At 41.9% G+C, this 25,979-nt stretch overlaps 1 protein-coding gene across 1 annotated transcript; it reads left to right on the top strand.

Moving 5' to 3' along the window:
- Nucleotides 1–103: 103 nt before the first annotated feature.
- Nucleotides 104–25,979, top strand: HECA (hdc homolog, cell cycle regulator). The gene is made up of 4 exons (XM_069852018.1): nucleotides 104–467; nucleotides 14,737–15,777; nucleotides 18,838–18,992; nucleotides 21,710–25,979. Exons 1-4 carry the CDS (start codon nucleotides 227–229, stop codon nucleotides 21,872–21,874), a joined length of 1,602 nt encoding a protein of 533 aa, XP_069708119.1. The 5' UTR covers nucleotides 104–226; the 3' UTR covers nucleotides 21,875–25,979.

Raw genomic sequence — 25,979 nt, forward strand, 5'->3', positions numbered from 1 at the left:
CGGCCGCTCGGCTCCCCGCCTCGCCCGGGCGGCAGCGGCGCTTTCCGCCCTCCCGCTAAGCCCCTCCCGCCGCCCCCGCGCCTGCTCCGGGAGGAAGCGGGGCGGCGGCGCCCGGGAGGGACACGCCTTTCGCCCGCTCCGTCCCGGGCCCCGTCGCCGCCGCCGCCGTTGCCGCCACCATGAGCCGGAGGTAGCGGCGCTCTCCGCCGCCGCCGCCCGCCCCGCGATGCCGAACCAGAAGGGCGGCAAGGGCAAGAAGAACAAGCGCGCCAACAGCAGCGGCGACGAGCAGGAGAACGGCGCGGCGGCGGGCGGCGGAGCCGCGGCGGCGGGAGCGGCAGGAGGAGGCGGCGGAGGCGGAGGAGGCGGCGGAGCGGCGGCGGGCGGCGGCCCCGGGGCGGCGGGGAGCGGCGGGGCGGGCGGCGGGGCGGCTGCGGGCGGCGCGGCTGCCGGGGACGCCAAGAACGGTGAGAGGCGGCCGGGTCCCCCCCGAAACGGAGGGATGCGCGGGGTTGGGGGCGGGGGGGGGGGCGGCCGGGATCTCCCCGGGCCGCGGGGCGGGGGAAGGGAGGCGCCCGGGGAGCATCCGAGCGCCCGGGGGGGAGGGAGGCGCGGCGGCCGCAGCTCGGGCTGCTCGGGGCCGAGCCGCGCAAAATAAATAAATAAATAATTAAAAAAAGAAACAACCCCGACCGAAACGCGCCGAGTTTTGTTTCGGCGCAATTAAAAATGGAGTCCCGCTTCTCGGCGCGTTTTATTTTGTCGTTTTACAGCGGTTGGGTCTGTCGGGGTAACGCGCTCGGTTTCCATCAACCATTTTCTGCTGCCGTGGGTGGGTTTGGGGCTCAGAGTGGCTTTGGCAAGGTGTTTGCTGGCAGAGAAACTTGTGTTGCTGTCCGGGTTTGGAGATGGTCTTGCTGCAAAAATGATGCTTCAGGCTAGACCTAAAGTTAGGCTGGGATTTTATTGCACTTTTTGCAAAGCCAAAACCCCCTTCGCCTCTTTGCTCTGCTGCTGGATTTACAAACAGAGGCATGGAGTCCTTGCTCCTGACTTGGAATCATAGAATCATAGAATAACCAGGTTGGAAGAGACCCACTGGATCATCGAGTCCAACCATTCCTATCAAACACTAAACCATGTCCCTTAGCACCTCGTCCACCCGTGCTTTAAACACCTCCAGGGAAGGTGAATCAACCACCTCCCTGGGCAGCCTGTTCCAGTGCCCAATGACCCTTTCTGTGAAAAATTTTTTCCTAATGTCCAGCCTAAATCTCCCCTGGTGGAGCTTGAGGCCATTCCCTCTTGTCCTGTCCCCTGTCACTTGGGAGAAGAGGCCAGCACCCTCCTCTCCACAACCTCTTTTCAGGTAGTTGTAGAGAGCAATGAGGTCTCCCCTCAGCCTCTTCTTCCCCTTCCCGAGCTGGACATCAGCTTTCTGCTCTCCTTGATTTTGGAAAAAGTGGGAGTGCAGCTCCAACTGGTTTTATGCTTTGTGGTGATGGTTTTACCTGGCTGCTGTCAGCAATTCCAGCAATCTTACTTTGGTTTTCAGATTGCCCTGTATTGTTTAATGGAAACTTTTCCTAGAAATATTAGCAATTAGTTGCAAATTGCTTCATCTCACAAGGTCTTTGCCAGTCTGCTTCTGTAAGAGTGTTACTTCAGATTCATGGACAATGCTTTAGATTTCTTTCTTTGGAGTTGTGAGGGTTTTTGGTTTTTTTCCGGCTTTTTTTAATATCAATTTTTTCCGAGAAAGTGAATAAAGGAGGGCTGGGGGAGATTAGCAGGAGTAAGTGAATAAGGAGGGGGTTTAAGATTAGCAGGAGTTTTTTCTCATTACTGCAGTTCAGTGATGTAACATTTGCAGGCTTATGTTTAGGTTTTGAGGCAGGGAAAAATAGTGTTTCTAATTGTTTTGCTCAAGCACAAGTGAAAGCAGAAGTGTGTTTCTGGTGTGGCTGCTTTGCATGGGGATAATGAAGCATTGTTCCTTGTGCAGATGCCACTGAAGGTGATGCCAGGTGAACACCAGTAGTGGTACAGCTTGCTGGCTGGAGAGGTTGTCAGTCTCTTCAGCTGTAAGACTGCGTTTCCCAAGGTACCTTACGTTTTCTTCCTCTGTGCTGGCCACCTTCCTCAGAAGTTGAGGTTGCCTTTCCAAGAGCTAACCTGGGATGCTCCATTACTCTTTCTCTCCTCACTTCCATTTGACTGCGGTGGTCAGAAACAGCCCTGACTGTTTTGTCAAATCGCCCTCTTCCCTTTTTCCTCCTCTCACAACACAGATGCAACATTGGCTTTGGTGTTTGCTGTAAGTGCCTGTTCAGCACACCTTATCTTTGCCTTGACGGGATCATTGCGTCTAGTCATATCTCTCATTTCAGGTAATCATAAAGGCTGGAGAAGTAGATGTGGTTGCTAGCTATATTTTACATCGGCTACTGCCCATCAGATAATCCTGAGCTGGAAGTTTTGTAAATTGTATTCTCACTGATAAGTGCAAAGCTTTCAACAGTTTTGGTTCAGTAGCTGAAAAGAGACACTACTCCTGTCACGTTACAGAGCTGGAAATCTGGCTCTGATGTGAAAGGAAGAGATTAGATGATGATAGTGGATTCCCCCAAGTCTCCCAAAGTGATGAATCTGAAATGAAGCTATGTAGTATAGCCAGGGCCCTGGAGGCAAGTATCCCATTACTAGACTCAAGATGTTTGTAACAGAGGCTTTGCGCTTATGGTTAATTGATCACTAAGCAGTTTATGGAGGATGTGGCCTGCTGCAGCGAGTTGTGAGGTTAATAGAGTACTGCTGTACGCAGTCAACTCTCGATTATTCATGGGAGATTATCTGGGTTGCGGATTAAGTGTGCTGGGTGCAGAGAAGCTCTTCGCTGTGCTGCTTTTGGACCGTGCTGCTGCATGCTGTGGCTCGTGCTGCCGAGACTCACCGGTCCTGCGGGTCCCTCATATCTGGACTCACTAACCCTTCCTGCATCATCACCGTGTGTTGTTATAGAGCAATTTACAAGTGTCTGGTATTATCTCTCTCCTACTATATCTTTACCCTGGAAGAGTGGTAGATGAACATAATGAAATACACTGATTTCTTTCGTTAATGTGACAAGACGGAAGTATGCAGAGATGAAAGCAGCAGATTTAATAATTGTAAAATTAAGATTGTGCAGACCTCAGGTTTGCATCATGATATCAGTATGACAGTCTAATTACACAGTACCATCAGGACCGTGCTTCGCTAGGGGAAGGGATTCAGGTATTCAGTGGTTCAGGTTGGTTTTTTTTTTTTTGAAGTCTTCACAGTTTATTATGTGCTTCATGTATTGTTTCTATCCCGTCCATGTGCCACAGTGAAACAGAATGTTTAATTTCCTCTGGCCTTCTCTGTACAGCTCTGACCATTTAGCGTGGAACTGCTGTTATAGCACCCCTTAACAGTGGAAAGATAGAATCGTAGAATAGTTTGCATTGGAAGGGACCATAAAGATCATCTAGTTCCATCCCCCTGGGATGGGCAGGGACACCTCCCACTAGACCAGGCTGCCCAAGGCGCTATCCATCCTGGCCTTGGACACCTCCAGGGATGGGGCAGCCACAGCTTCCCTGGGCAACCTGTTCCATATATTGTTCCCTTTTACATTTTGACAAAGCTAGTTTCAGTTCCTGCACAATTTCCCCTCAAAGTGTCAGTCACTTTTTGGCATGATGATTGGGGAACACAGGCTGATATTTCCCCTGCCTCAGGAGGACATCTGTTTATGACTTTTTTTGGTGATGTTTTAACGTGTGCATATTTGGAGCTCAAAACTGTGATCGCAGGGTTCTTGGCTCCCAAGTCTGTCTCTGGGAAGCAGGAAGTTGGAGAACCTAACCACTAACAAGATGTGATTGCTTTTCTTTACTTTGCACTGTAGCTTTTCAGCAGGTATTGGGATGGTTCTTACAAGGAGGATTCATGTTGTCTAGCTGTGCCTTCCTTTTCTGTTTCTTCCATCAGACCAAGCAGGAATTCTGTATATGATGGATTAATCTCTCTTGGTCAAAGTGGCATGTATTTTCTGCATTGAGTGGGGCACAAGTTATGGGTAGGGGCGATGACAGACTAATTTAACAGTATTGCAGTGCACAGGGAAACTGAAATTTGATGGCTCAGGAAGGTTCACTTCTTAGATCCTGTCTTTAGGCTGATTGAATCGTATCCCTCTTAATTTTTCAGTTTTCTAGCTAATTCCCTGGGTTGCTTTTCTAAACCAAACTGAAAAACCTGAATTGTCTTATCTAAAATTATACCAGAGTCTCCATGGGACTGTGCTCTTACCCACTGACTCCAGCCTTATGGATTACCAGCATTTCCAATGGCAATAGTTGGTTATCTTCGTCTGCAGGCGTAAGCAACCGTGGAGAGGCAAGACATTTTGTGAGTACTTTGCCCTGAGCAGAAGAAAAGGAAAATCCACAGGGTTTGCTTCAGATCCGAGGGCTCCAAGTGGCATATTCATTCCCTGTTTCTGCCTTGCTGGGCCTGAGCACTTCTATGCCATTAGCTCCCACTGTTTTATCCCTTCATCCTATAACCTTCTTGCTCCAGTCTCCACATATAGTTGTTTCTAACCCCAAAATTCTTGCTCCCGTCCATTTTCTTTGTCTTGCTTCCATTCTTGTTCTTGTTGTCCAATAGACCCAAATTCTCTTCATCATCTTGACGGTAACTGTCTTAGCACCTTGCTGCTTCATGTCCTTGTCCTTGTCACACTAGTCTCTCCAGTGTTGGTGCTGTGAGAACACAAGAGAATCTTGTATCTGTGCTTTTACACTTTAACATGGGGTTCATTATTACTACCTAAATTAAAGTTAAAAAAACCCAAAACCATATACATGACATAGCTGTGTTTAAATCACTGTCCTAAGGTGTATTGGCGACCTGTTTTAAGACCATACTTTTTCCCCCCTGTCATCGGAGAGCCCTTGAATGGCAGAGCTGGTGAGTTGTTAGGTGGAATTGCTAGAGGTTGGATTTATACAGGGCATGAGAGTCCCTTCATGGGTTAAAAAAGGCTCTGGGGCAGCTGGTGGAAGTGGTAGATGTAGGTCTCTCAGGAGCAGTTTTTCCCGGGGTGGAAAGAAAATCAACCAGCAGAGACTAACATACTGAAGACTGACTGGCCAGCAATTCACAGAATTTACAAAAAAAGATTATATCCTGGAGATTGTTAAAGAGGGCCAGAAAAATTGTCAGCAAAATATTTAATTTAAAAATGTACTTCTAGAGCATGAATTGCTGTAGTATTTAAGCATGGATTAATATTTGCTATCAAATGTTCCCTGCTGTGTGTAACTTCCAGTTTGGCACTCTAGTCATGTTCAGTATCGGCACCTTCTTATTACTTAGCTTGAGGGAGTCCCATTGATATCAGTGAGACCACCTGGAAAATTAAGTTTCTATTCTGTTGCAGTGTCTACAAAATTTAATACCTATTAATTTTCTAAAGGAAAACTATTTTGCTTCGTGATTTCATTGAGTTCTTCTAACTGCAGAAATCAATTGAATGCCAATTTCACTGTGTCTGTCAATGCAAATCGGGTTTGAAATGGCTTTCATCTTAGTTTTAAAATTTTTAAAACTATGCAATTACATGCTTTTGTAGCAAATGCAATTCATGGTCTGAAAAATCTTTGCAAATGGAATCATGTCTGTGGTATTACTGAATAAAATAAATACTATCCTTTCTTGAAAGCAAGTACACACCCATTTAATTTTTTTTTTAGCAGTTGTTTGCTATCAAAATGGTTATCAGTGCCCTGATGGCATTCTGTGTTCATGTGATTAGTCATTTGCTCAAGTGTAGTGCTCACATGAGTAAGGGTTAGGCTTTGTCAGGTTTCGTATGAGAAAATACAGCTTTTGAACTGATTGCTTTACTTTGTCTGTACTCATCCCATGTCTGCCTCACAGTGATCTTACAGGTAGTGACAAACCAATTTCTAGTCCTTGGAGACACTTGTAAGTTTTCTTCAGCCTTGCTTATAGCCTTGCATATTGAGACATCATTTGATATTAAAGTACCGTGCTGACTGGCAGACATCCGTCCTTCTCTGCTTTTCTTCCTGCAGTGTATGTGAAGGAAAAAAAAAAATAGAGGTAAACCTTGCATCCAGCTCAGAGTAAAATACTCCAGCTAATCTTCAAGCTGTCAATATTACAACAGCATTACTAGGGCACAGGCTTTCTTTAAACAGTTTTGATAGAAATTCAGGTAGTTTCAGAGAGGCCTCTTGAAGCAGTAATCTCGTCACTGGAGTGGGTAATGTTGTTTTGAAGGCTTGTGGGGTTTTGAGTAGAGCTCTGGTATTTCTCGGTAGACTTCAGTGACATTTATCTTGAGAGCATTTTATCTTTATCTCTTTGTCTTTCCTGCAGTGGTAGAGTCTGTCAGTCCTCCTTCCAGGGCTTGAGAGGGATATTGCTGCTGTTCCTGTCTTGAACGTCTGCTGGGGGAGGAGGTAGCTTCAATCAGAGCTTGGCTATTGAGTCTGCCTGGCGCTCCCTGTCTCCACTTCTGTGCTGCCGGTACCTGTTTTGTGAACAGCATCCAGTTGAGGTGTCCGTGTAGGCACAGATGCCAAAGAGGGTACACGAGCAAGGCTGGGAGCCAGCACAGCATCACAAGGGAGGTGTCTGTTGGCACCGACAGCTCTGCACTCAGGAGCTGCTGTCCTGAGGAAACGCTAGGTGCTGCAGCTGGAGTGACTGCATCTCCTGTTCCCCACTGAGTTTCTACCAGCTTCTTTAGCCTTCAGCATGGGTGATAAAAATACTCTCTGTCATATTGAAACTTGGGAAGGATAGACCAATGAGACAAACATCCCTAGACTTGAAATGAAAAGTGGTGCTAATACCATCCTCTCCTTTTTCGCTTCCCATCTTGTGCTTTTGGACTGGGTTTGATGGGTAGTCTTTCTGGACTGGTCCTGTCTGTGGTGTTTATGTCTGTGCTTGGTATTAGGGCATAAACTGCTCACCGCAGTTCCTCTTTATTCCAGCATGAGTTGGAAATTGCCACTGGAAACTTGTTAGGGCAGGTGCTTTGGAATCTGCTTTAGTTATTTGAATGTCTGTTTCTTGGGGCACCATGGTTAGTTTCCTGTAACATTTCAGGGTATTAAAAGCTATTGGAATGATACAATGAGAGAATTTAATGGTGAAATGCTTTACTGTGAGGGTGATTCACGTGTAGACAAAGCAACAGCCAAGGTTCAAAACATGTTCCTGCCCACCAGTCTTGAGATAGTCACCAATCTCTGCATTCACCACGATCGTCACCAGAAAAATCCACCCACAGAGTAGTTCTCTGTGTTTGGACAACAGGTATTAAATGGAAGGAAGTTGGAGAGGTTGGCTAGATAACTGTGCAGATTGTGGTGACTTCTACAAGACAGCGTGGATTCTTGTGATGAGTTTCAGTAGTGTAGGCAGTTGGTCCAGCTTGGAGCACAGATGGCCGTGTAAGCAAGCTGCAAGACTGCTGTGCACGTACAAGTGCCTGTCCTCCATAGTTTGTACAGTTCTGCTCTTGACTTTCTGATTTAGTTTGGTGAGGTGATGGCTGAGCTGGCAGCGAGTGCTTGAGTAGGAGCTGCAGATAAGTGACTTTTTATCATATGCTAATTGCTGTTTCCATAAATGGGCACTAGCTCTGACTGTCTTTTAAGTTAGAAGGTATTAATGTGGCAGATAGGAGTTAAGCCTTCGTGATTTCCATGGTGTCTTCTCACTGCTGTGTAGTTGCTAGGTCTTTCTCATTTTATTTTATTTTTCTTGTGAAGAGACTCCCTTAGAGACCAAGCATGAAGTCAGCGTAAATGAAGTGCATGGAGATGGTTCTAGCACCTTCTGAGCACCCCAGGAGTACCATCACCTGAATATCCAGGTGAACCAGGGTTCAGTAGCTCCAAATTAGGCTGAAATCTTTTCTAAGGGAAGTTGATCACTTCATGCAACTACTAACCTCATAGAACTAGTGATGTCTTGCACATAGGCTAAGTATGCTGAGTAGGGCTGGGCTGCTTATGGCTTTATCCAAGTCCCTTCTGAGCATAAATTCTGACTGCAGCTTCTTGGTCCATGGGGGTAGAATTGAGCTCCGGATTGTTGCGTGTTAATATGAAGGTGCTTACCTGTGGAAAATTGTCAGCCAGACTCCCACTGTGATGAGGATTTGTCTGGAGTCAGTGGTTCTCCAAGGGTGATTCAGGTGGGTCTGCGCTGGGTGTCATGGTAGTTGGAGCTCTCTGTCTATTGATTACTGGGGATGGACGCTGGTGCTGGCTTCCCTTTCCAGGTCTTGTGACAGGGCAGAAAGCCTATGTTTTAGGCGGCTTACCAGCTACTGCTGTCTTGTTTTATCCTTTTCTTCTCAGAGGATGATTTGAAACTTTCGTCTTGATCAATCTTCAAAGATTACTTACGACTTCTTGGAGAGACATCAGTCATCATCAGTGAGTGTTATCAATATAAGCTATGAGCAGTGCTGTTTTGAAAGACTTCTCTTACTGTTTGTCAGTTACTTGTTACACGTTATTATTACTGCACTGAAGATCCAAGCCTGCCTTTTGGTGAAACTTTTTTTCCCATTGGCATTTTTCCTGATGCATTCAGGCTCCCAGGAAGGTGGCCGATGGTTTACATATTGCTGTAGTATTTGCACTGTTTAACCAGTTATGCAAATGGCAATACCATTTTATCACCTCTTGGCAATCTTGTGAATATTAGATTGTACTCCAAGGTTCACCAAAGCAAGCACATTGGATAATTAGTACAAGTTTTGTGTTCAGTCTGTTTTGTGGTTGTGGTGGTGGTTTATTTTTCTGCAGCTGCATTACAATATTAGCTTGATAATATTGTATGACTTCTTCAATTAAAATAATTCAGAAGATTCATGCAGATGGTTGGTAGAGAGTAGCCTTCCACAGAATGACTCTGATCTGATTCAGGCTGGCAAACTGGACAATTCCTAGCTGTGTAGGGCTGTAAAAGGAACACTATTCATAGGAAGGTAGTGGTAGAGCATTAAAATGCTTAATTTGCAAAGTATGTGTCTGACAGGTCCCTTTCTGGCCTAAGTAATGTGCTGGCATGTAAAACATCCTTGGTATAGATGGTGAGATGCTAGAGCAATGGTAGACCAAAAGCACGCCATAGTAAGTGTCTTACAGCCAATCCAATGCCAAGACCTTACCTTTTTTTTTTTTTTTTTGTAATTTCTTTTCCAGTTCCGTAACAACCTACTGTTGCCTGACAGTTGTTTTAAGATGAGAGTAGGGCTGTCTCTTACAAAAGCCGCTGTGCTTCTCTCTTCTCTGTTCCTAGCCTCACGCATTTAACACCTCTGTTGAGCTTTACCAGTGATTGCAAGTCTGTGCAGTGAGCTGAAACTTACTCTGACAAATACGGGAAATAATTACCAGTTTTTGTCCACTGACTGAAACTCTGGTACTTAACACAATGGATAATGTGGGAATGTGTATGTGTGAAAGAGTGAATTTTGCTTTAGGCATCCACATTGAGGGCTTGGAACAAATGAGAGAATAAGGAAACTGTTTGCATTTGGCTTGCTGGGTTTATCTTTGGTTTTATGATAAATGTGTAAACAGAAGTAAACAACATTCTCCTCCATTTACTTCACCAGAGGGAAGTTCTGCAGGCAGCCGTTGTTCTGCTGCTTTTGTTTGGGTCATAAAATGGGAAGGATGGTCTTCATATACTCTCTTTATTTTTTTGTTAAAATATAGAAGCCTGTTAAGGTAGGTTTCAAGGAGATTTATCTCATCTGTCTGTTTCTTTTCCTGGCTTTTATTGATGTTTACAAACCTGACTGGAAAAACTGAGAAAAAGCTTCCTTGCAGTCTTCTCTCATGTTCTCATTTTTGAAAGAAAGGTTAACTTTACGGGCCTACTATCAAAAATAAAACATAGCCTTGGTTAAACAACGAGCTATCTTTTTCTCAAATGTATGGGGATTTTTTAAATGTTAGATGTTATTTCTGTTTTAGATGACATTTACGTATTGCCCCTTGTAACTGTTTTCAGAGTTACTGATCAAAATCACTACAGTGGCATATGAGAAAACATTTTTTTAATGTGGTAACATGACTTCTTGAAAGAAGCAGTATGCAATTGTAGTTGCAACTTGGCAGCCTTTCTCTTGCAGCCATGCACTTGTATCTAAATGTTGAAGCTGTTCAGCTACACAAAACCGTGTGCATCTTGTTTTGTTCTTTTAGGCTGTGAAAACCATCTTGAAACTGAGAGGTCAAATAAAGGTGCTTTTTTGGTCATTTAGGCATTCTTTCATGAGGGTCTGCTGTGAGAATGAATGTTGCTCAGATATCTGAAACACTTTGATTTTTTTCATGAGGTTCACTTTCGTAACTTTGCAAATGAGAAATCTGTTGAACTGCCAGTTGCTTGGAAGCAAATCATATTTAGGTGACGAATTGACTTGGGGCTGCAGGTCTAAGTGGACAGTTTGACCATGTGTATTTCTATTTAGTCCCCTTTATTTTCTCTCTTGACAGTAATTGTTGTGCTGGCATCATGAAACATTAAGATGATTCAAAATCTGACTTTCTGAAGAATAATCTCAAAATGCATTTCTAATTAATGAAAACTAGAAGCGCTTGATGACAAGAATTTTTAAAGTTTTGTAATTCTATGATAAGTGCTTTGTCTCATATATAAAATGATGATTAAATAACTCGGAGCACTTTCAAGGATGTGAATTGATGGGAAGAGCTCTTCACATTTGCTAATGTGGCTTCCATACTAAGTGACTTAAACGCTGTCTCTTTCACTCCTAAGGCATATCTGTTGTTGTAAGCTGGGAAAGTTGCCTAAAAATTTGCTGTTTTCTGTTTCTCATTTATTCTTTATGTAGGAACATGTGGTGTGATTATGTTTGGAAGAAGATGTGAGTGGGGTTCTTTAGTCTTTTAGAGTCTGTTTTGTACAGATAGACCTGCTGGAATTTGGAATGTTAGGCAGAACCAAATGTTGGCTTGAGGTTTCCACGTGCTTTTCAGGTAGTTCCTCCTTTCTTAAAGAAGGGGAAACTACAGAAGTGGTAGAACTTTCTGTTGAGACAACTTTCATTAGCCATGCCAGGCTCTTCAGTTTCTGCTGTGGAAATACTGCAGCAGTTTTAGGAAGAATTTCTCCAAATCATCAGACTTCATAATAACAAAACTGTATCCGTGAAAGCAGGTGGTTTGAATAGCATGGCATTAACCTTGCTGTGGAACATGGCAGAAAGACCTGTTGGTTTTCTAGTATTTCCTGTGCTGCTGCAGTGACATTAGTGAAATGTGAGGTAAGTCCCCAGAAGGGATGAGTTAAGAGCTTCTACTGTTAGCAATGATATTTTCCAAAGTGATCTCAGTGCCACCATTTAGCAATTCAGTTGAGTCTTTGCATGACAAGACTCTTGTTCACTTTCACTCCATAGCTTTCTTCCAGCTGCTCTAGACCTGCTTTTGCTATGGTAATTGTGTGACTTGTTGAAACTGAATAGACAGAAGATCAGATGAGAAAACATCTGAAAACTTTGTAGTCATCTGGTTAATTTCAATGTTGAAAAAAACACCGCTGTTCAAAACTTGAAGCTTTTTCTTGCTCGTAGTTATGCTGTGTGAGAAGTTCCTCAGGTAAGCTGGCATCTGTAAGTCCTCAAGGAGAAACTAGAGAAGATTGCATTCCACATTCCTTCAATTGACCAACAAGGGAAAAGGGGCAGGGAAAAAAAATCTGTTGGAAGTCAACTCTATAGCATGTAGACACCCAGTACATGATCATAATCAAATAATTGTGGACGTTTCTGTAGAATACATGGGCTGTGGTGGTGCTTACTGTATTTCAGCCACTGTATTTTATTTATTTTGGGTTTTTTGTCTACATAATGAAAAGGCTGTGCACTTCCCAGGGGGCTAGAGATCATATGTTTTTGCATCCAAAACCAAAAATATATTCAAAGACTAATCAAGGAAACACTTCCCTTTTTCAGTCAGTTAACTGTAGCAGTATGGATGAATAAGTGTGAGGTCTTTATTCTAAAGTGGAGATCTCTAGACTTGTCTGTACACTAACTTTCTCGACTGTGAGCTATAATTATGCCTGTGACTGTTAGAACATTTACACTCGAAAGCATGGGGCGGGAGTGTAAGTGGATTTTTGGCATGTTCTTTCTTCCTGCTTTGTGACAGTGGTGGAAAGGCATATATATACCAAAATAGATGAATGCAGGAAATGCATAAGTGAGAACTCCTTCATATTGATACTTCTGGTATCTTGCTGCACATCTGGCTTCTGATGATTTCCCTTTACTGGTTTCAGTTTATCTGGTTTCACCGAGATAAACTTCTTAAGGATGCTATAATTGTGAACTATGCTTTCAGACCCTAAATATAATGAAAGAATGACTGGCAATGAAGAAAAGCTTTGCAGAGATGCTTGGTGTGGCATAGTGTGACTTTAATCAAAGTCTGGGAGAATGGGTGGGAAGACTCTGAACTCATAACCTGGCGTTTTATTTCAGAGCAGATACACTGTCATTCAGTTTTGCTTATGGCCAGTGACTATTGCTCAGTGACGCAGTAAAGTAACATAGTAAAAAAAAAAAAATGGAGAAAAATCCACCATTGGTAGTCAGTAAAATCCATGCTTATCAAAGATCTCAAAACCTGCATGTTCTTAGTGAGCTTTCCAGAGACCTGGGGCAACTATTAAGAATACAAGTGTCACAAGTATAAAAAGAACTTCCATAGAGCCCTGAGGAAATGCCTCTCTTATTTCTGTCTTGAATCTATATTTTTAAATTATCTTTTTGCTTTAAGAGAATGTTTTCAGGAATGTACCTTGGTTGCATTTTATAGGCTAGTCCCTGAAGGAAAGGGATTGCAAAAAATTCTCCTTGCAACCATGCTGCTTCTGGTATTAGAAATGGAGGCAGACAAATGAGGTGAAGGATGTGGCATCTTCTGGGAAATGAGTCGGGAAAATTATCTTGTACTCTCTGTGTCTGTCATCTTGTACTCTGTCCATTTCTTGTAGGTAAATAAGTCTGAAGAACTGTGTAATCTTAAGTTTACTGAGGGTAGCCTTGAAGATTTTCTTTGTTTATAGCCCTTTAGCAACAACATGTTGGGAAGGGGCAAAGCCTTGGTGAAGATCTGTTGTTGCAGAGCATCTGGTTTGTGTATTGCTGCTGTAGGATAGGTGAGGATGGGTAGTATGTCTGTTACTGAAAGTCTGGCTAAAAGTGAATGTAGTGGTGTAAAACCTATCTTCCCACTGCAAATTATGTTGTATTATTTGTGCTAGCAGTGGCAAGAATGATATTAAAAGCAATACAAGCAACTGGCAGTTTTCCCCCTGCTTATCAAATAGAAGGCTGAAGCCCGAAGGAAGAAAACTGTGGATCACTCGGCCTCTCTCCATGAGGCTTGGTCTACCTCTTTTGCAAGTTCCAGAGCTCTGACTGAGACTGGGGAACTGCAGGGAGAAGTTTGCTCTGTTTTGTATGGAGTGAGACAGCACTTGATCATGGCAAACCCTGAAGAAGCCTGCTAGTATTTGAATGCAGCTGTGCAGAGGTTAAAAGGCAGACTGCCAGCCCTTTTGGAGCAGTGTTTTTTTGGTGAAGTGGAGGAAGTAGAAAGTCAGAAATACGGAGGAGAAATATTTGTAGTACTTGAGTAAGCATCTGAAAACTTCATAATTAGAAACTCTTAAAATCCAGTAGAAACTCCAACTGAAAATTTCCTGTCCTTTCTGTGCCTCCCAGCTGCATCTGAGCAGGCGGAAATGGGAGTTGTTTGTAGTCTGTGGTACTTCAGTAAGGGAGGTGAAAATGTCATTGGTCCATAAATCAACATTTTTTGTAGAACATTTGTCTGTAGAAGCTGATATTTTTGCAGGGAGAGAATTTAAATAAACTAGTTTTTGCTCCAGGATATAGTGAAGATGGCTACTTTGCTGATAAAAGACCACGTGGCATTTGGTTTTTTTTTTAACCTGCCTGTGTGGCAGAACTATTTAGTTTGTGAATTTTAGCTACCCAGTAGGTCAGTGTTGGAGGTATGGTCTGTATTGGCATGAGCAGTGTAATAGAGGCCCTCTTTTCTGTACAAAGCTGTTAATCTTGCTTTTCAAAGTCCTCTGCTTCTTCTTTCCCTCCCTAGTTGTCTCTTGCTCAGTTCCAAAGAAAAGATCAATTCCTGCCTCTCTGTGATCATAAAGCCAGGCTGTATTGCCTACTTGTTTTTCAAACAAGCATCTCTGTATGTTCTCCCCATGTTGCCTCTCTGGCTTCAAAGTAACCCTCCAGAAACATCCACAAAGCTTTCTCCTTACTTCTTAAAGTCTTTGCAATGGTATCTGCAAACCCTTGAGGAGGGCTAATACTTCTGAGGTGCTTTGGCTTTGAATATTAAACAAACTGTAATGTCATTTTGTTTTTTTTCTTTCATTTCCTTATCTCCTTTCACATACTTAAGTTCTTTTGTCAAAACTGCTTTTGCCTTGAACCGAAGCTATTGCTTGTGGGGCCCTTCAATAATGCAGATCATGAATAAGAATTTGTATGAGTATTTAGCATGTTTTTTAAAGAAGTATTACATTAGATGGGCCCATAAGTTATTAATGTGTCTGGTTTGTTTTCCACAGAAGCCCCTTGTGCTACACCGCTGATCTGTAGCTTTGGAAGACCAGTGGACCTGGAGAAGGATGACTACCAGAAGGTTATATGCAACAACGAGCATTGTCCGTACAGCACCTGGATGCACCTTCAGTGCTTCTATGAGTGGGAAAGCAGCATTCTGGTCCAGTTCAATTGCATTGGCAGAGCCAGGAGCTGGAATGAAAAGCAGTGTCGCCAAAACATGTGGACAAAGAAGGGATATGACCTGGCTTTTCGCTTTTGTTCCTGTCGGTGTGGGCAGGGTCATCTGAAGAAGGACACTGACTGGTACCAGGTGAAGCGAATGCAGGATGATAAGAAGAAAAAATCAGTGTTGGAGAAGAGCACAGGACGGTCAATGGCAGAGTCAGCGGAAGAGGCCAAAAAGGGCAGGCCAGCCAACAAGTCACAGAAAGGCTTGAGTCATGACCTCCAACGAAGGCACTCGATGGACAGGCAGAACTCCCAGGAGAAGGGTGTCATGGGTGGCAACTACGCTGTTCGTTCGCCTTGTGTCTCTCCCGGCCAGTCCCCACCCACCGGCTACTCTATTCTTGCCCCCACGCATTTCAGCGGCCCTCGCTCCTCACGATACTTAGGAGAGTTTTTGAAGAACGCCATTCACCTGGAGCCCCATAAGAAGAATGTGGCTGGTGGGGGCATGTTCAGGAATGCCCATTTTGATTATGGGGCAGCTGGTTTGCAAGCACATAGATCAGGACACTTCGATGCCCCTGTGCAGTTTTTGAGAAGGCTTGATCTATCTGAGCTGCTTACTCACATACCCAGGCATAAATTAAATACTTTCCATGTGCGGATGGAAGACGATGCCCAGGTGGGCCAAGGGGAGGACCTTCGGAAGTTTATCCTTGCTGCTCTTAGTGCCAGCCACAGGAACGTTGTAAACTGTGCACTGTGCCACAGGGCGCTGCCAGTGTTTGAACAGTTTCCCCTGGTGGACGGGACCTTGTTCCTTAGCCCATCGAGACACGATGAGATTGAATATGATGTTCCCTGTCACCTTCAAGGTACAGGTTGTCTGTCAGTCATGCTAGGTTTCATTAAATGATGGACCTGCCTTCTGTGCCCTGTCCCCCCATTATAGATTTTCATCCTGATTGTGCATTTTTATGCAGTTCTGTAAAGCTTGAAGTTGCATCAAATGACGTGGATCAGACTGAAACCCTTAGAAGGAGTTACAAAAATCAGATGCCGTGTAGAAAGATCTATGACTTGTGTTTGGGCTTTCAACTAAAAGATGTCTCATCTGGTTTCTAGGTAGACCACGGGAAGGTTTTCCACCCACTCTGTTCTGCAGCGTGTGTGTGCTAATTTGTCTGTTGTGAGCTTTACTCCAAGATATACATCAGCCTTTTAAATTTAAGCATACTGTGCTTCAGCATGGGTGAAAGTCCTATGTGTACCACCGGTGAGATGAGATGCCTCTTATCTGCTTTCAGACTAGAGAATATCAGTTTTATTTTATAGCAAACTATTGATTTTGTTTTGTTTTTTTTTATGTGGAAAAGACTAGTTTGGCCTATGTTAACACTGGCCAAGAGATGTTGGTCATAGTAAAAATAAGCTTTTATTATGGTGGATTGAAGCAGCAAGGGTGTAGTGCAGGATTTAGACTAATATCCAAGCTCCTGCCTGTTTGGACTGTATCCGGATCATGTCCCAGCTCTGAGCTGAGTTGAAACCAAGGCATGTATTACTTTTTTCGTTCTAGAGAAACAACCAGATGTGGGCTAGGATGAGCTTCAGCTCTTCTTTAAAGCTATACCCCAAACTAGGTGACCAGGGTGATACACAGCAAAATATGCCTGTCCTGCAGCTTGCTGACAGTCAGCATGGCTAAAGTAAATCGGAGAAAGTTTTTGTACTTTGGCGTTCAAAAGCACAGAATTATGTTGAAAAGCATGTTGAGAAAGCATTAATGGGAGGTATTTTAACATTTAAATTTCTGTCCTTTCAAGAAAATTTGTTATATCCCATGCATGGTCATAATACATGTTATGTAACCTTCCTTTGCTCAACAACTTTGTACTTTTTCTTTCTTCAAATCACTGTGTACTGAGTCACTAAACTGTATTCACGCTAACATTATTGTTTCTGTCTTGCATAATGTACTTCAAGGAGAAAAAGTGATAGGCAAATACACAAAGTAAAAGAGCTCCAGGATACATAGCGTATACATATGACATAACAACACTTATTTGCTTTGGTGGGGAGGAATGCACAATGTGCTTCTGATTTTATCAGTGCCAATAGCTGATTAGTAATAGTGAAACTCATCACTTGTTAGAGTGTTTGCTACTAAGAATGAAACTGCAGAATGATTTTTTTTTTTTTAATTAATTGCTTCTTATTCAGTGGATGCTCAGACAAGATGCTGTGGATAATTAATTGTTAAAATTTTTACCTCCTTGTCGTAGGTAAAATGGTTTATTATCAGAAGCATGCTTTGAAATGAAATTAAGCTTGCAAAGCGCAGTTCCAGGGTGTTATTTTCTCTTCAGTACAGAAAATAACTTCTTTTATTTCAGGCATGTTTAAGATATCAGGTGCTTCATTTCCTATGCAACATGAATCCTGAAAATTAAGTGGTAGGGGAATGTATTTTAATATGTGAGAGCAGTGCAGATGAGAAAAATTATTTTATCTTGCTGTACAACACAAAACTTCTGTGCATGGAATTATCTGAAAGTCTTCAATATTGAGTGCTGACCGTAGGTACAGGGTTTATGATATTTGCACTTCAGTCTCACCACATCACATTTTCTCTAGAGCTGAACACTCAATTTTTTATGAGCTCATTCTAGCAAGTTTATTTTAGGTGTATATTTTAAGAATCTAGTTTATCTTCTCATTTTTCTAAAACAGTTGGTTTAAAAACCAAAACAAGTTAAAACCCAGACCATTAGTTTCAAAGTATCTGGTGCAGACTAACCACAAATAGTTAGTAGTTCATTCCCTTTTATTTGGTGAAGGTGTGTGTGTTCTTTTAAATCAAAGGTTGCCATGTGTTCAGCATTTGGATGCTGAAAAGCACAAATTGCAATCCAAAATAAACACCTATCAAATGCAGTCCTGTTTTGTAGCTGATCTGTGACTGTGTTAGTTCTTCACTTTGTCTTGTATAGCAAAGCAAAGTATGTTCTATTACTGAACCAGTATTCTGTCAGCCAGGTTTTAATAGTCAACTGCTAAAGTCCAAATCTATTCAGTAACTACAAATCTGGCTTAATCTAGATGCCTCATCTTTGTAATCTGTGTAGGGCTTTTTGTTTTATGTGGTATTTACATCTTGGATTTTGCATTGGTGAGTTTAGTCACATTTATGTAGAGAAGATATTTATTTTTCAGGTCTGAACTGCTTGATTTTTATGGAAGTCAACATAACTCAGGTTTTGAAAGTCGTTGTGCACGTAGAGGCTAAGGTCATGGTAGAGCTTGATAGAATCATAGTTCTGAATGTCATGGTAAAGTCCATATATGCGTAATGTACAATGTTTTTAAATATACTTAATGAATGGTCAGGAAAAAGTACATGAAGATTACTCTTCTGGCCATTGCTTTTTTTCAGGAGTAGTGTTAGGTCCTTGGTTTCCTCCTTGCTGGAAGATTTTGGCAAGTTGTTAAATGAATCTGTACCCAGCTAGCTAATAAGCTTCAATACTTCACTACTTCTGTCAGGTGGGGATGAAGCTAGGACACAGTCTTAGTTTTGGAAAAACCGCAGCTGATCATATAGCTTAACCTGGCATCTGTTCTCAGAGCTTAAGCAGCTCCTTTTATAAAATATTCTGTTTAGTTTTCCTGGCAAATGGAGGATGGGGGGAGGGGGCTGTAGACAGTGTGATGACTAATTCCTGAGTTTTATATCTGTGGAAAACAGCTTCAGTCCAGCCCTATGTGTTTCTCATAGAGAAGTGTTTTGTTACTTTATCATTCACCCTTGTTAGAGAAAAAAGATTTCAATCAGGTGGTCTTGGTATCACTGAAGGGCATGTAATACATTGCAGAAAGCATCTGTTTTAATCTTCTGTTCTAGTCTCATTAAGAAGTGTCTTTCCTGTCCACAGGAAGGCTTATGCACCTCTATGCTGTTTGCGTAGACTGCTTAGAAGGGGTTCACAAAATTATCTGCATTAAGTGCAAGTCCCGATGGGATGGAAGCTGGCATCAACTGGGAACTATGTATACCTACGATATTCTGGCAGCATCTCCCTGTTGTCAGGTTAGTACCGTACGTAAATAACACTTATAAGGTGAAATTTAACTGCTAGTAAATCAAGCCAAGATTTGTGTTTCTCTTCTCCCTACCCCTCTTCCATCCTTCTTTTCCATCCTGTACATAAGAGTGCAATACAAGAAAGCTGACTGAGTCCCTATCCCTTTGTCTTAACTTATGAGGCACAAAAGCTGGTAGCTAGACAAAAAACAATGCAATGGTCAGTGGTTATTACTTATGTTTTTAAATAAAGCCCCTTTAAATGCGTCCACAATTAAATCTTGGTGCTTGGAAGGAGTATCTTTGGCATCAGGTATAACTCCAGTAGTATTTTAATAACAATTGCACGTTTTTAGCAGATGTTATGTGTATTCAGCCTTCTTTTAGATGCTTGAATTATGTGTTATTGCAAGATCGTTGTAGGAAAAAAGCCAAGGGAACGGAAAGGTCTAAAGAGTCTTTGTGCTTGGAGATTACCCAGCTCTCCTTCATCTTTGCTGCAACTGATTCTGATGATGTTACTCCATCACAGACTGAAGCAGCTTTGTTTTGTTAAATGCTCACCTCATCTACGCCTTAGGCGAGAAAGATACAGGGCCTGAAGTTACTCGAGAGTAGACACGTCCAGTGGGTCCTTTCCAACCTGGTGATTCTATGATTCTGTGATCCAAGAGAATTGTCCACGTGATGGGCAGAACGCTTTTGTTGTGTATGTAAGGGTAGACAACCATGGAAAGAGCATTTGTCTGGGAATCCCTCAGGGATCCAGTCAGGATGCTCAGGAGCGGGCTTAAGACAAGCAGGTGTTGTTACAGGGTGAGAACAGGAGCCTGACAGTAACACATTAATTCAAAATACAATCACTTCATGGTATTTTGCATGCTTAAGTGCAATATAATGTCATTTTGTCAATGTGAAATGCCATTTAATTTTAAAGTTAACATGTTTACCAAAATGTATTGTTCAAAAGACAAGTGGTGTTGCTGCTGCTGGATAAAAAGATATTCATAACAATTATAACTAAAGTCAGAGATATTAGCTCCAAATTTAGAGCTTTTTGAGATTGTACCCCTTTTAAAAACATAGGGACTTTTAAAGATAAAACAGCAATGATCACTTGCTAGCTCTGTAAAAGCCAGCAAATTTAACTCTGAATTGATTCTGTTGAATGTGCAAGACAAGAATTAGGATCTCATTATACAAGAGCTTTAATTATATGATTAACAGACAGTGTGACAGTACATGGTAAGTAATAGAACTGACTATGAAATCATTAGCTGCAGCAACTGTGATTGCTGGGTCATAAGCATTATTGTTTCACCGTGAGTGTTACAGGTGATTGTGTGCCTATGGAGGAATGACATTTAAATATAGTATGTTGTTTAACTCTGAATTGCCTTAATAATTTCTATTTTGAATTATTTCGTACCTTATTTCGAAGCATTTATTTATATATCACAAAGGTGCGTGTTGCATAATGAGCTGCAGCCACTCTCTGTTTACTAGCAGACAGCTGATGTGCTGGACAGCAAGAGGGAAAACAACACTTCAGTTAAGAAAATCATACAAAGCCATGTCCTGCTAGATTGTATTTCCCAGAATTTCAGCTTTTTAAGCAGAGCAGGTGGCTGTGAATCTGATTGTTTGTTGTCTGTTGAGTCTTGCCTCAACAGTAATTGTACTTTAATGATTTCTTCCCTCATCCTGGGGAAATTCCTTAAGTGAAAGTTGTGTCAGAAAATAATTTTTTGTTCTTTTCAGTGAAGAGCTGAAGCTTTCATTAGTGTATTGGGCTGTGAGGTTAAGCTACAGTACAGCTCAGGCCCTCGCTGCTCATTTGCCACCTTTATTCTTAAACTCCTTTACAGTCTCAAATCCCTTCTACTTCTCTTGATTATTTCAAACAGTCTGCTAAGCTTTCACAGTGCCTGTTGCTTTCTTTACATCAAATGGCCTGGGTTTCTTAGTTAGATTTCTTCTGAACACTTACTTTTTTTAGTTACTGCTGAACAATAATAGCTCTCTCTTGACCTTTATAATTATTTCTAATATCCACCTAGTTAATGTTGGTCCTTTCTCAGTGGGATTTTGTAGAATAGTTTGTATGCTTGACGTGATGTTTAGTTTGTATAACCTGATATGTATTATAAATGTTTCAATAGATACTTAAAGTGATACAAATATACAAATACCATGCCATGCCAATAAAGTAGATGGAATTCTAGATTTGTTAAGCCAAAAGATTCAAATGCTGATATATTTCATAGACATGTTCAGACATCGACATAATCGGTTGAATTGCATGACACAAATACAAAATATCTCTCTTTGCTTTGGGGATTTGTTAATGATTTATTGAGACAGCACTTCTTGTGCTGGGAATTGAGGGACCGTTTTACAGATTAAGCAACACAAACCAATCATTTGCATATATAAACTTTGAGATTCTCTACCTCCTGTCAGTCAGAGTGGGAGGTACCCTGCCCTCAGAATTTGGTGGCAATATTTTATGTGAAAACCCCTGTGTATGTGAGTTAACGGTCCAGGTGAGGAATGTCCTTACTATCAGATCCCATGACTGCCAGTTTCCTGACTTGCCTCTCCTCTTGCTGGGGAGGACAGAGCTGGGACCTGTGTGATGCTCTCTTTTTCAGAAGTGAGAAACGGAAGTGAATTTGGTTATTTCAAAAGGATTTTTTTGTTTGTTTCTTTGTTTTTTACAGGCTCGACTGAACTGTAAACACTGTGGGAAGCCAGTAATAGATGTACGGATTGGCATGCAATATTTCTCTGAATACAGCAACGTCCAGCAGTGTCCTCACTGTGGAAATCTAGACTACCACTTTGTGAAGCCATTTTCTTCATTTAAAGTTTTGGAGGCTTATTGACGAAAGCTTTGCTTTAGTAATAGCTATTTTATGGGTATTTCAACTTTATTACATATCTTTTTATAGGATTCATTCTGTGATGAAATTTAGTTTCTTTTCTAACTCAAAGAGCAACAGCTTTGTCTGTGTACATATTAATATGTATATATACATGTTGTTAAAACCAGAATCCTCCTGACAAGATCTCTGTGAAGGCTGGAGGCAAGCCAATTTAATGGCCTTTGTAAATATCCCGAGTGTGGGGTAAAGTTCAGCTAAATATTATTTGGTTTTATTTTTTGTATAATTGTAATACGGTTTATGGGAAGGGTGTGGGGAGACACAAAGAACAGAGAAATATGTCCATTTGGGAAGTGGGTAATTGTGTAGGGTTGTTGTTCCTCCAGCTTGGTGGAAATGGGAAATCCTTGGAAAGGTGGAGTGAACTAAGGTATCGTGACAAGTGAATGTAAATGTATGCCAGAAAATGCAATCTTTAATTCCTTTTTTTGGCATAGTGTCTTCCTGCCATGTGCTTTTGATGTGCGTTTGCCCCTAATGACGGACAATGCAGCAACAGCGCTGCTTCCATCGGGGCTGTCATGTGCCCAGCCAGGTCATCTGTTCGTACCAAAACAAGCTGGAGATCATGAAGTGCTTTATTTAAAGGTGTTTCTTCACAGACACTTTAGGGAAGGAACAGACTGAGCTGAATGGGGTTGTGTTTGTTTGTGTCTGCTGGGGCTCAGGCTTTGCTGCCTTCTGTGAGCTGGTGTGACTGGTGTGTGACTGGTGTGGAAGGAGGACCATGAAGGGGGGATCTAGGCTGTCAGACTTGTAAGAGCTGAGAAGTACTGAGTACAAAACATGGCATCATTTTTTAAAACAATTAATTGCTGCACCTTTGTCTTTTAAAACTGCATTAAGTCCAGGGTCTACGAACTTGGAACCTTTTTGAGGAGGCGGACTTACCGTATTTACTTTCTATGTGCCTCTGTGCTGTACATAATAGACTATGCATTAGGCACTGAATTTGTATCAAAGGGCTTGACCCTTTAGACTCTGCAATTGTTGCATCTTGGTTCCCATTTCTTCCTTGCTTAAATAAATTTTTTTAAGTAGGTCATTGATTTTTTGCTTAGTTACCCAAGGCAGTTGAGATTTAGGGGAGGTTGTTTTTCTTCATTTTATCTTTTTTTTTCTTTTTCTCCATAGTGTATTTATGGAGTGTTTGTCCATTCAAGAAATGTGGGGTTTGTTTCTGTTTCTGAGATGGGATTATTTTTTGTTTCTTCTGAATTTTTTTGTTTGTTTTCCCAAATTAGAGTCTATTTTTAAAGAGTGCATCTGTTGAAATCATTATCTTGAAAGTAGCCCTGATACTTGCCACCCTGGGTAAGAAAACATAAAAGTCAGAAGCCAAAAAAAGTGCTTAACATGCTGGACTGAGAGTTATGTTTTCTGCACATGAAACTCAAACTGAATATCCATGTTTCCTTGTGTGTAACAATGCCAAGTTCACAGTTTTATTTCCTGGCTGTCTTCACTGTAGAATTAGCTCCTTCTAGCATTAGCTACCATTCGAGTAATACTCAAGCTGCTCAGAGGGTTTATGTTGGCACGGATAACTTGAGTGGTCATGTCCTTAGAAGCCAGCCAGCTCATGTTAATAGTTTTCCAATCTGGACTGTCTATCTTGTACAGTTACACTGGTGATCCGCTGCTGGTCTAAAGGCTGTGGTAGCCTTTGTCACTGGCATTCCCCTCCTTCTGTCCTCGCTCTCGTGCATGGCTTTGGGTTGGGACCACATCCTCAGGGTACTGTGCATTTGTTCCCTGTTCATGACAGTTCTGGGAAAACCTGTTTCTTTTTTAAAAATAATTGCGGAAGGGAGCTTAGGAGACTTCTAGTATTGTTCTGGTGTGGCTACTACACACTGAGCCCAGCTGGACCAGCACTGTAACCATTGTCCATGGCAGCAGGAGCTGGCCCAGGCATACCTGGGGTGGTAGGTAGTGTCCAGCAGATAAAACCCAGTTAGCTGTCCCGTGTAGACTTCCCTTATGGAGGATGATCAAATTATAATTTGAGTTAACTCCTTAAGGAGGATGAGCCCATGAGCTCCCTCCCTTTTAGATGGTGTGTTGACCAACCTGATGAATTTAGAGTGGCTAACAGTATGTGGAGTTGCTTTGCCTGGCAGAACCAGACCTGATGGGTAATGGCCAGGGTGTCCAGTGGCCAGAAATCACTTCACAAAGACGATGCTCCTGTAATGAGAAAAATTAAAGGGTACATCTGGAACTGTAGTGTTTGGCCTTATGTACTAGTCACTCATGCTGTAAGTCAAGAGTGTTAATTCCCACATAGGCTTCGTGGTGTTGTGTGCCCACTTTTTCATGCACTCAGTGAGGGGAGGTGTCGCTGTACAATGCACATGGTAGGGGAGAAGTGGGATCTGAGTCCTAAATCCTTGTTGATTTGCTTTTCTTAGCATATTTTAATTTATAATTTTGTTCTTTAAGTACTTAGGTGCCTCTCCAGACATGTATATGTGACAATCGACAATGAGTAGACATGGAGAAAGGGAATTTGACCAGCTTTAAAACCACGAGCATATGAATGGTTGTACAGTATTTTCAAGTCAAAAGCAAGAATGTAGCAGGATGAGAAAATGGGAAGGGGCAAGTTGCAAGTCTTAACAGTGACAAGGAGTAAAATGCAAATCTATCCAAGAAAACAATTTAGTTCTCCATCAGTTTTTCCTTTTAATACTGCTGTTAAGCAAGTCTTGCCTACTACTTGAGGAAATGCCTGTTTTCTTGCAAAATGCATCTCAACTGGAGGCTAGCAGCACATGTAACACTGTAAAAATGATCCTCAGTGGAAACCAGCTGAGCTACAGAAAGATTCCTCTGAACTATCACTCCAAGGTAAATTGTCCCTAATTTGTAGAGAATGCTTTCCCTGCTTCTTGCTTCTCGCTGGTACTGGAAGTCGGTGTTGGGTTACTGCAAAATGTTGTGTTTTTGTAACATGGGTCAGATTCCAGTCAGGCAGTCAGGCCCACCCTTTGGCCATGAGAGCTTCAGCTGGGCCTTGCATAAGTAGAAAGGCAGAGGTAATTTCCTTGGGTCTTAATGGCTACTTAAGAGGTTGAACTAGACCAGTTTGTTTCTTGTCTGTCTTGACCAGCACTGGAAGTAGTCATAAGCTTTTAAATGTGTCAAAAATGGTAATGATTTTGCTAGCTAGGGAGTTGCTTGCTTTGGTTGTTTGGCTAAAGTTTGCTGTTCCTTACCTTTCATTTTTCTGATGCTGTGTGTTTTTTAATTTGGCCTGTGGTCAGGTTAAATTGTGCCTAAAATATGTTTTGTAAACAAGAATATGGTCCTCTGCATTTGGAGATTCATTCTGTTTTTAAGTGCACGATACTCCTTGTGGTAGTAATAGGAGTTGCATGTGCAAATGCTTTTCTTCCCAGTAGTTAATTCTGTTTTCCATGGGAGAGGCTTGCATTTCGATAGACTCTAATATTTTGGATGTGTAAAAATTTATTTCATCCATTGTTGATGTTTAAAAGTAAATTTTCATAACTGTAACTAACACAAGTGACATCTTTTACATGCTGATCTACCAAAGTGAACAGCTTGAAAATCTTGTTCTGTCTTAACAGTGCAGAGTCATTAAAACTATAGTGCTTTATAGCCCACCTATAGACTATCTTAAGACTATTGGCATTAACATCTCTGGTAGTAAGTGGTGCATTCATAATGAATTTAGTTGGGAGAGTAGGGAATATTCCTACAAGGAAGGCATCTAAGGCATCTAACCCAGTTTCTTCCCCCCCCCATGTACTCTTCATTTTGCTGTAGCAGGTAACTGAGGACAAACATGTTGTTGCAAGGCCACTGGTGAGAAAACCCCTCAAAAATCTACTTGTCCATAAAGTTTTCATGTTGTGACATTCTTGGATTGCACTTTTGCAGATGGAAGAATATGTACATAGTAAATGAATGTTGATGAAATTAAAATAATTGGTTATGATATAATTTGAGTGTGTTGTTAGAGAATATTTTGTTGTGACTTCTCTGTATTAAAAAGTAATAAATACCAGACAACTAA

This window comes from Phaenicophaeus curvirostris, chromosome 2, assembly GCF_032191515.1.
Source record: "Phaenicophaeus curvirostris isolate KB17595 chromosome 2, BPBGC_Pcur_1.0, whole genome shotgun sequence".
Taxonomy (NCBI): domain Eukaryota; kingdom Metazoa; phylum Chordata; class Aves; order Cuculiformes; family Cuculidae; genus Phaenicophaeus; species Phaenicophaeus curvirostris.

What these genes read in the sequence shown, in the direction of transcription:
- HECA (XM_069852018.1), top strand. Translation starts at nt 227, where the DNA reads ATGCCGAACCAGAAGGGCGGCAAGGGCAAGAAGAACAAGCGCGCCAAC. An exon ending in TGCCGGGGACGCCAAGAACG is followed by an intron (nt 468 to 14,736) that starts GTGAGAGGCGGC and finishes TGTTTTCCACAG; the next exon opens with AAGCCCCTTGTGCTACACCG. An exon ending in TGTTCCCTGTCACCTTCAAG is followed by an intron (nt 15,778 to 18,837) that starts GTACAGGTTGTC and finishes TCCTGTCCACAG; the next exon opens with GAAGGCTTATGCACCTCTAT.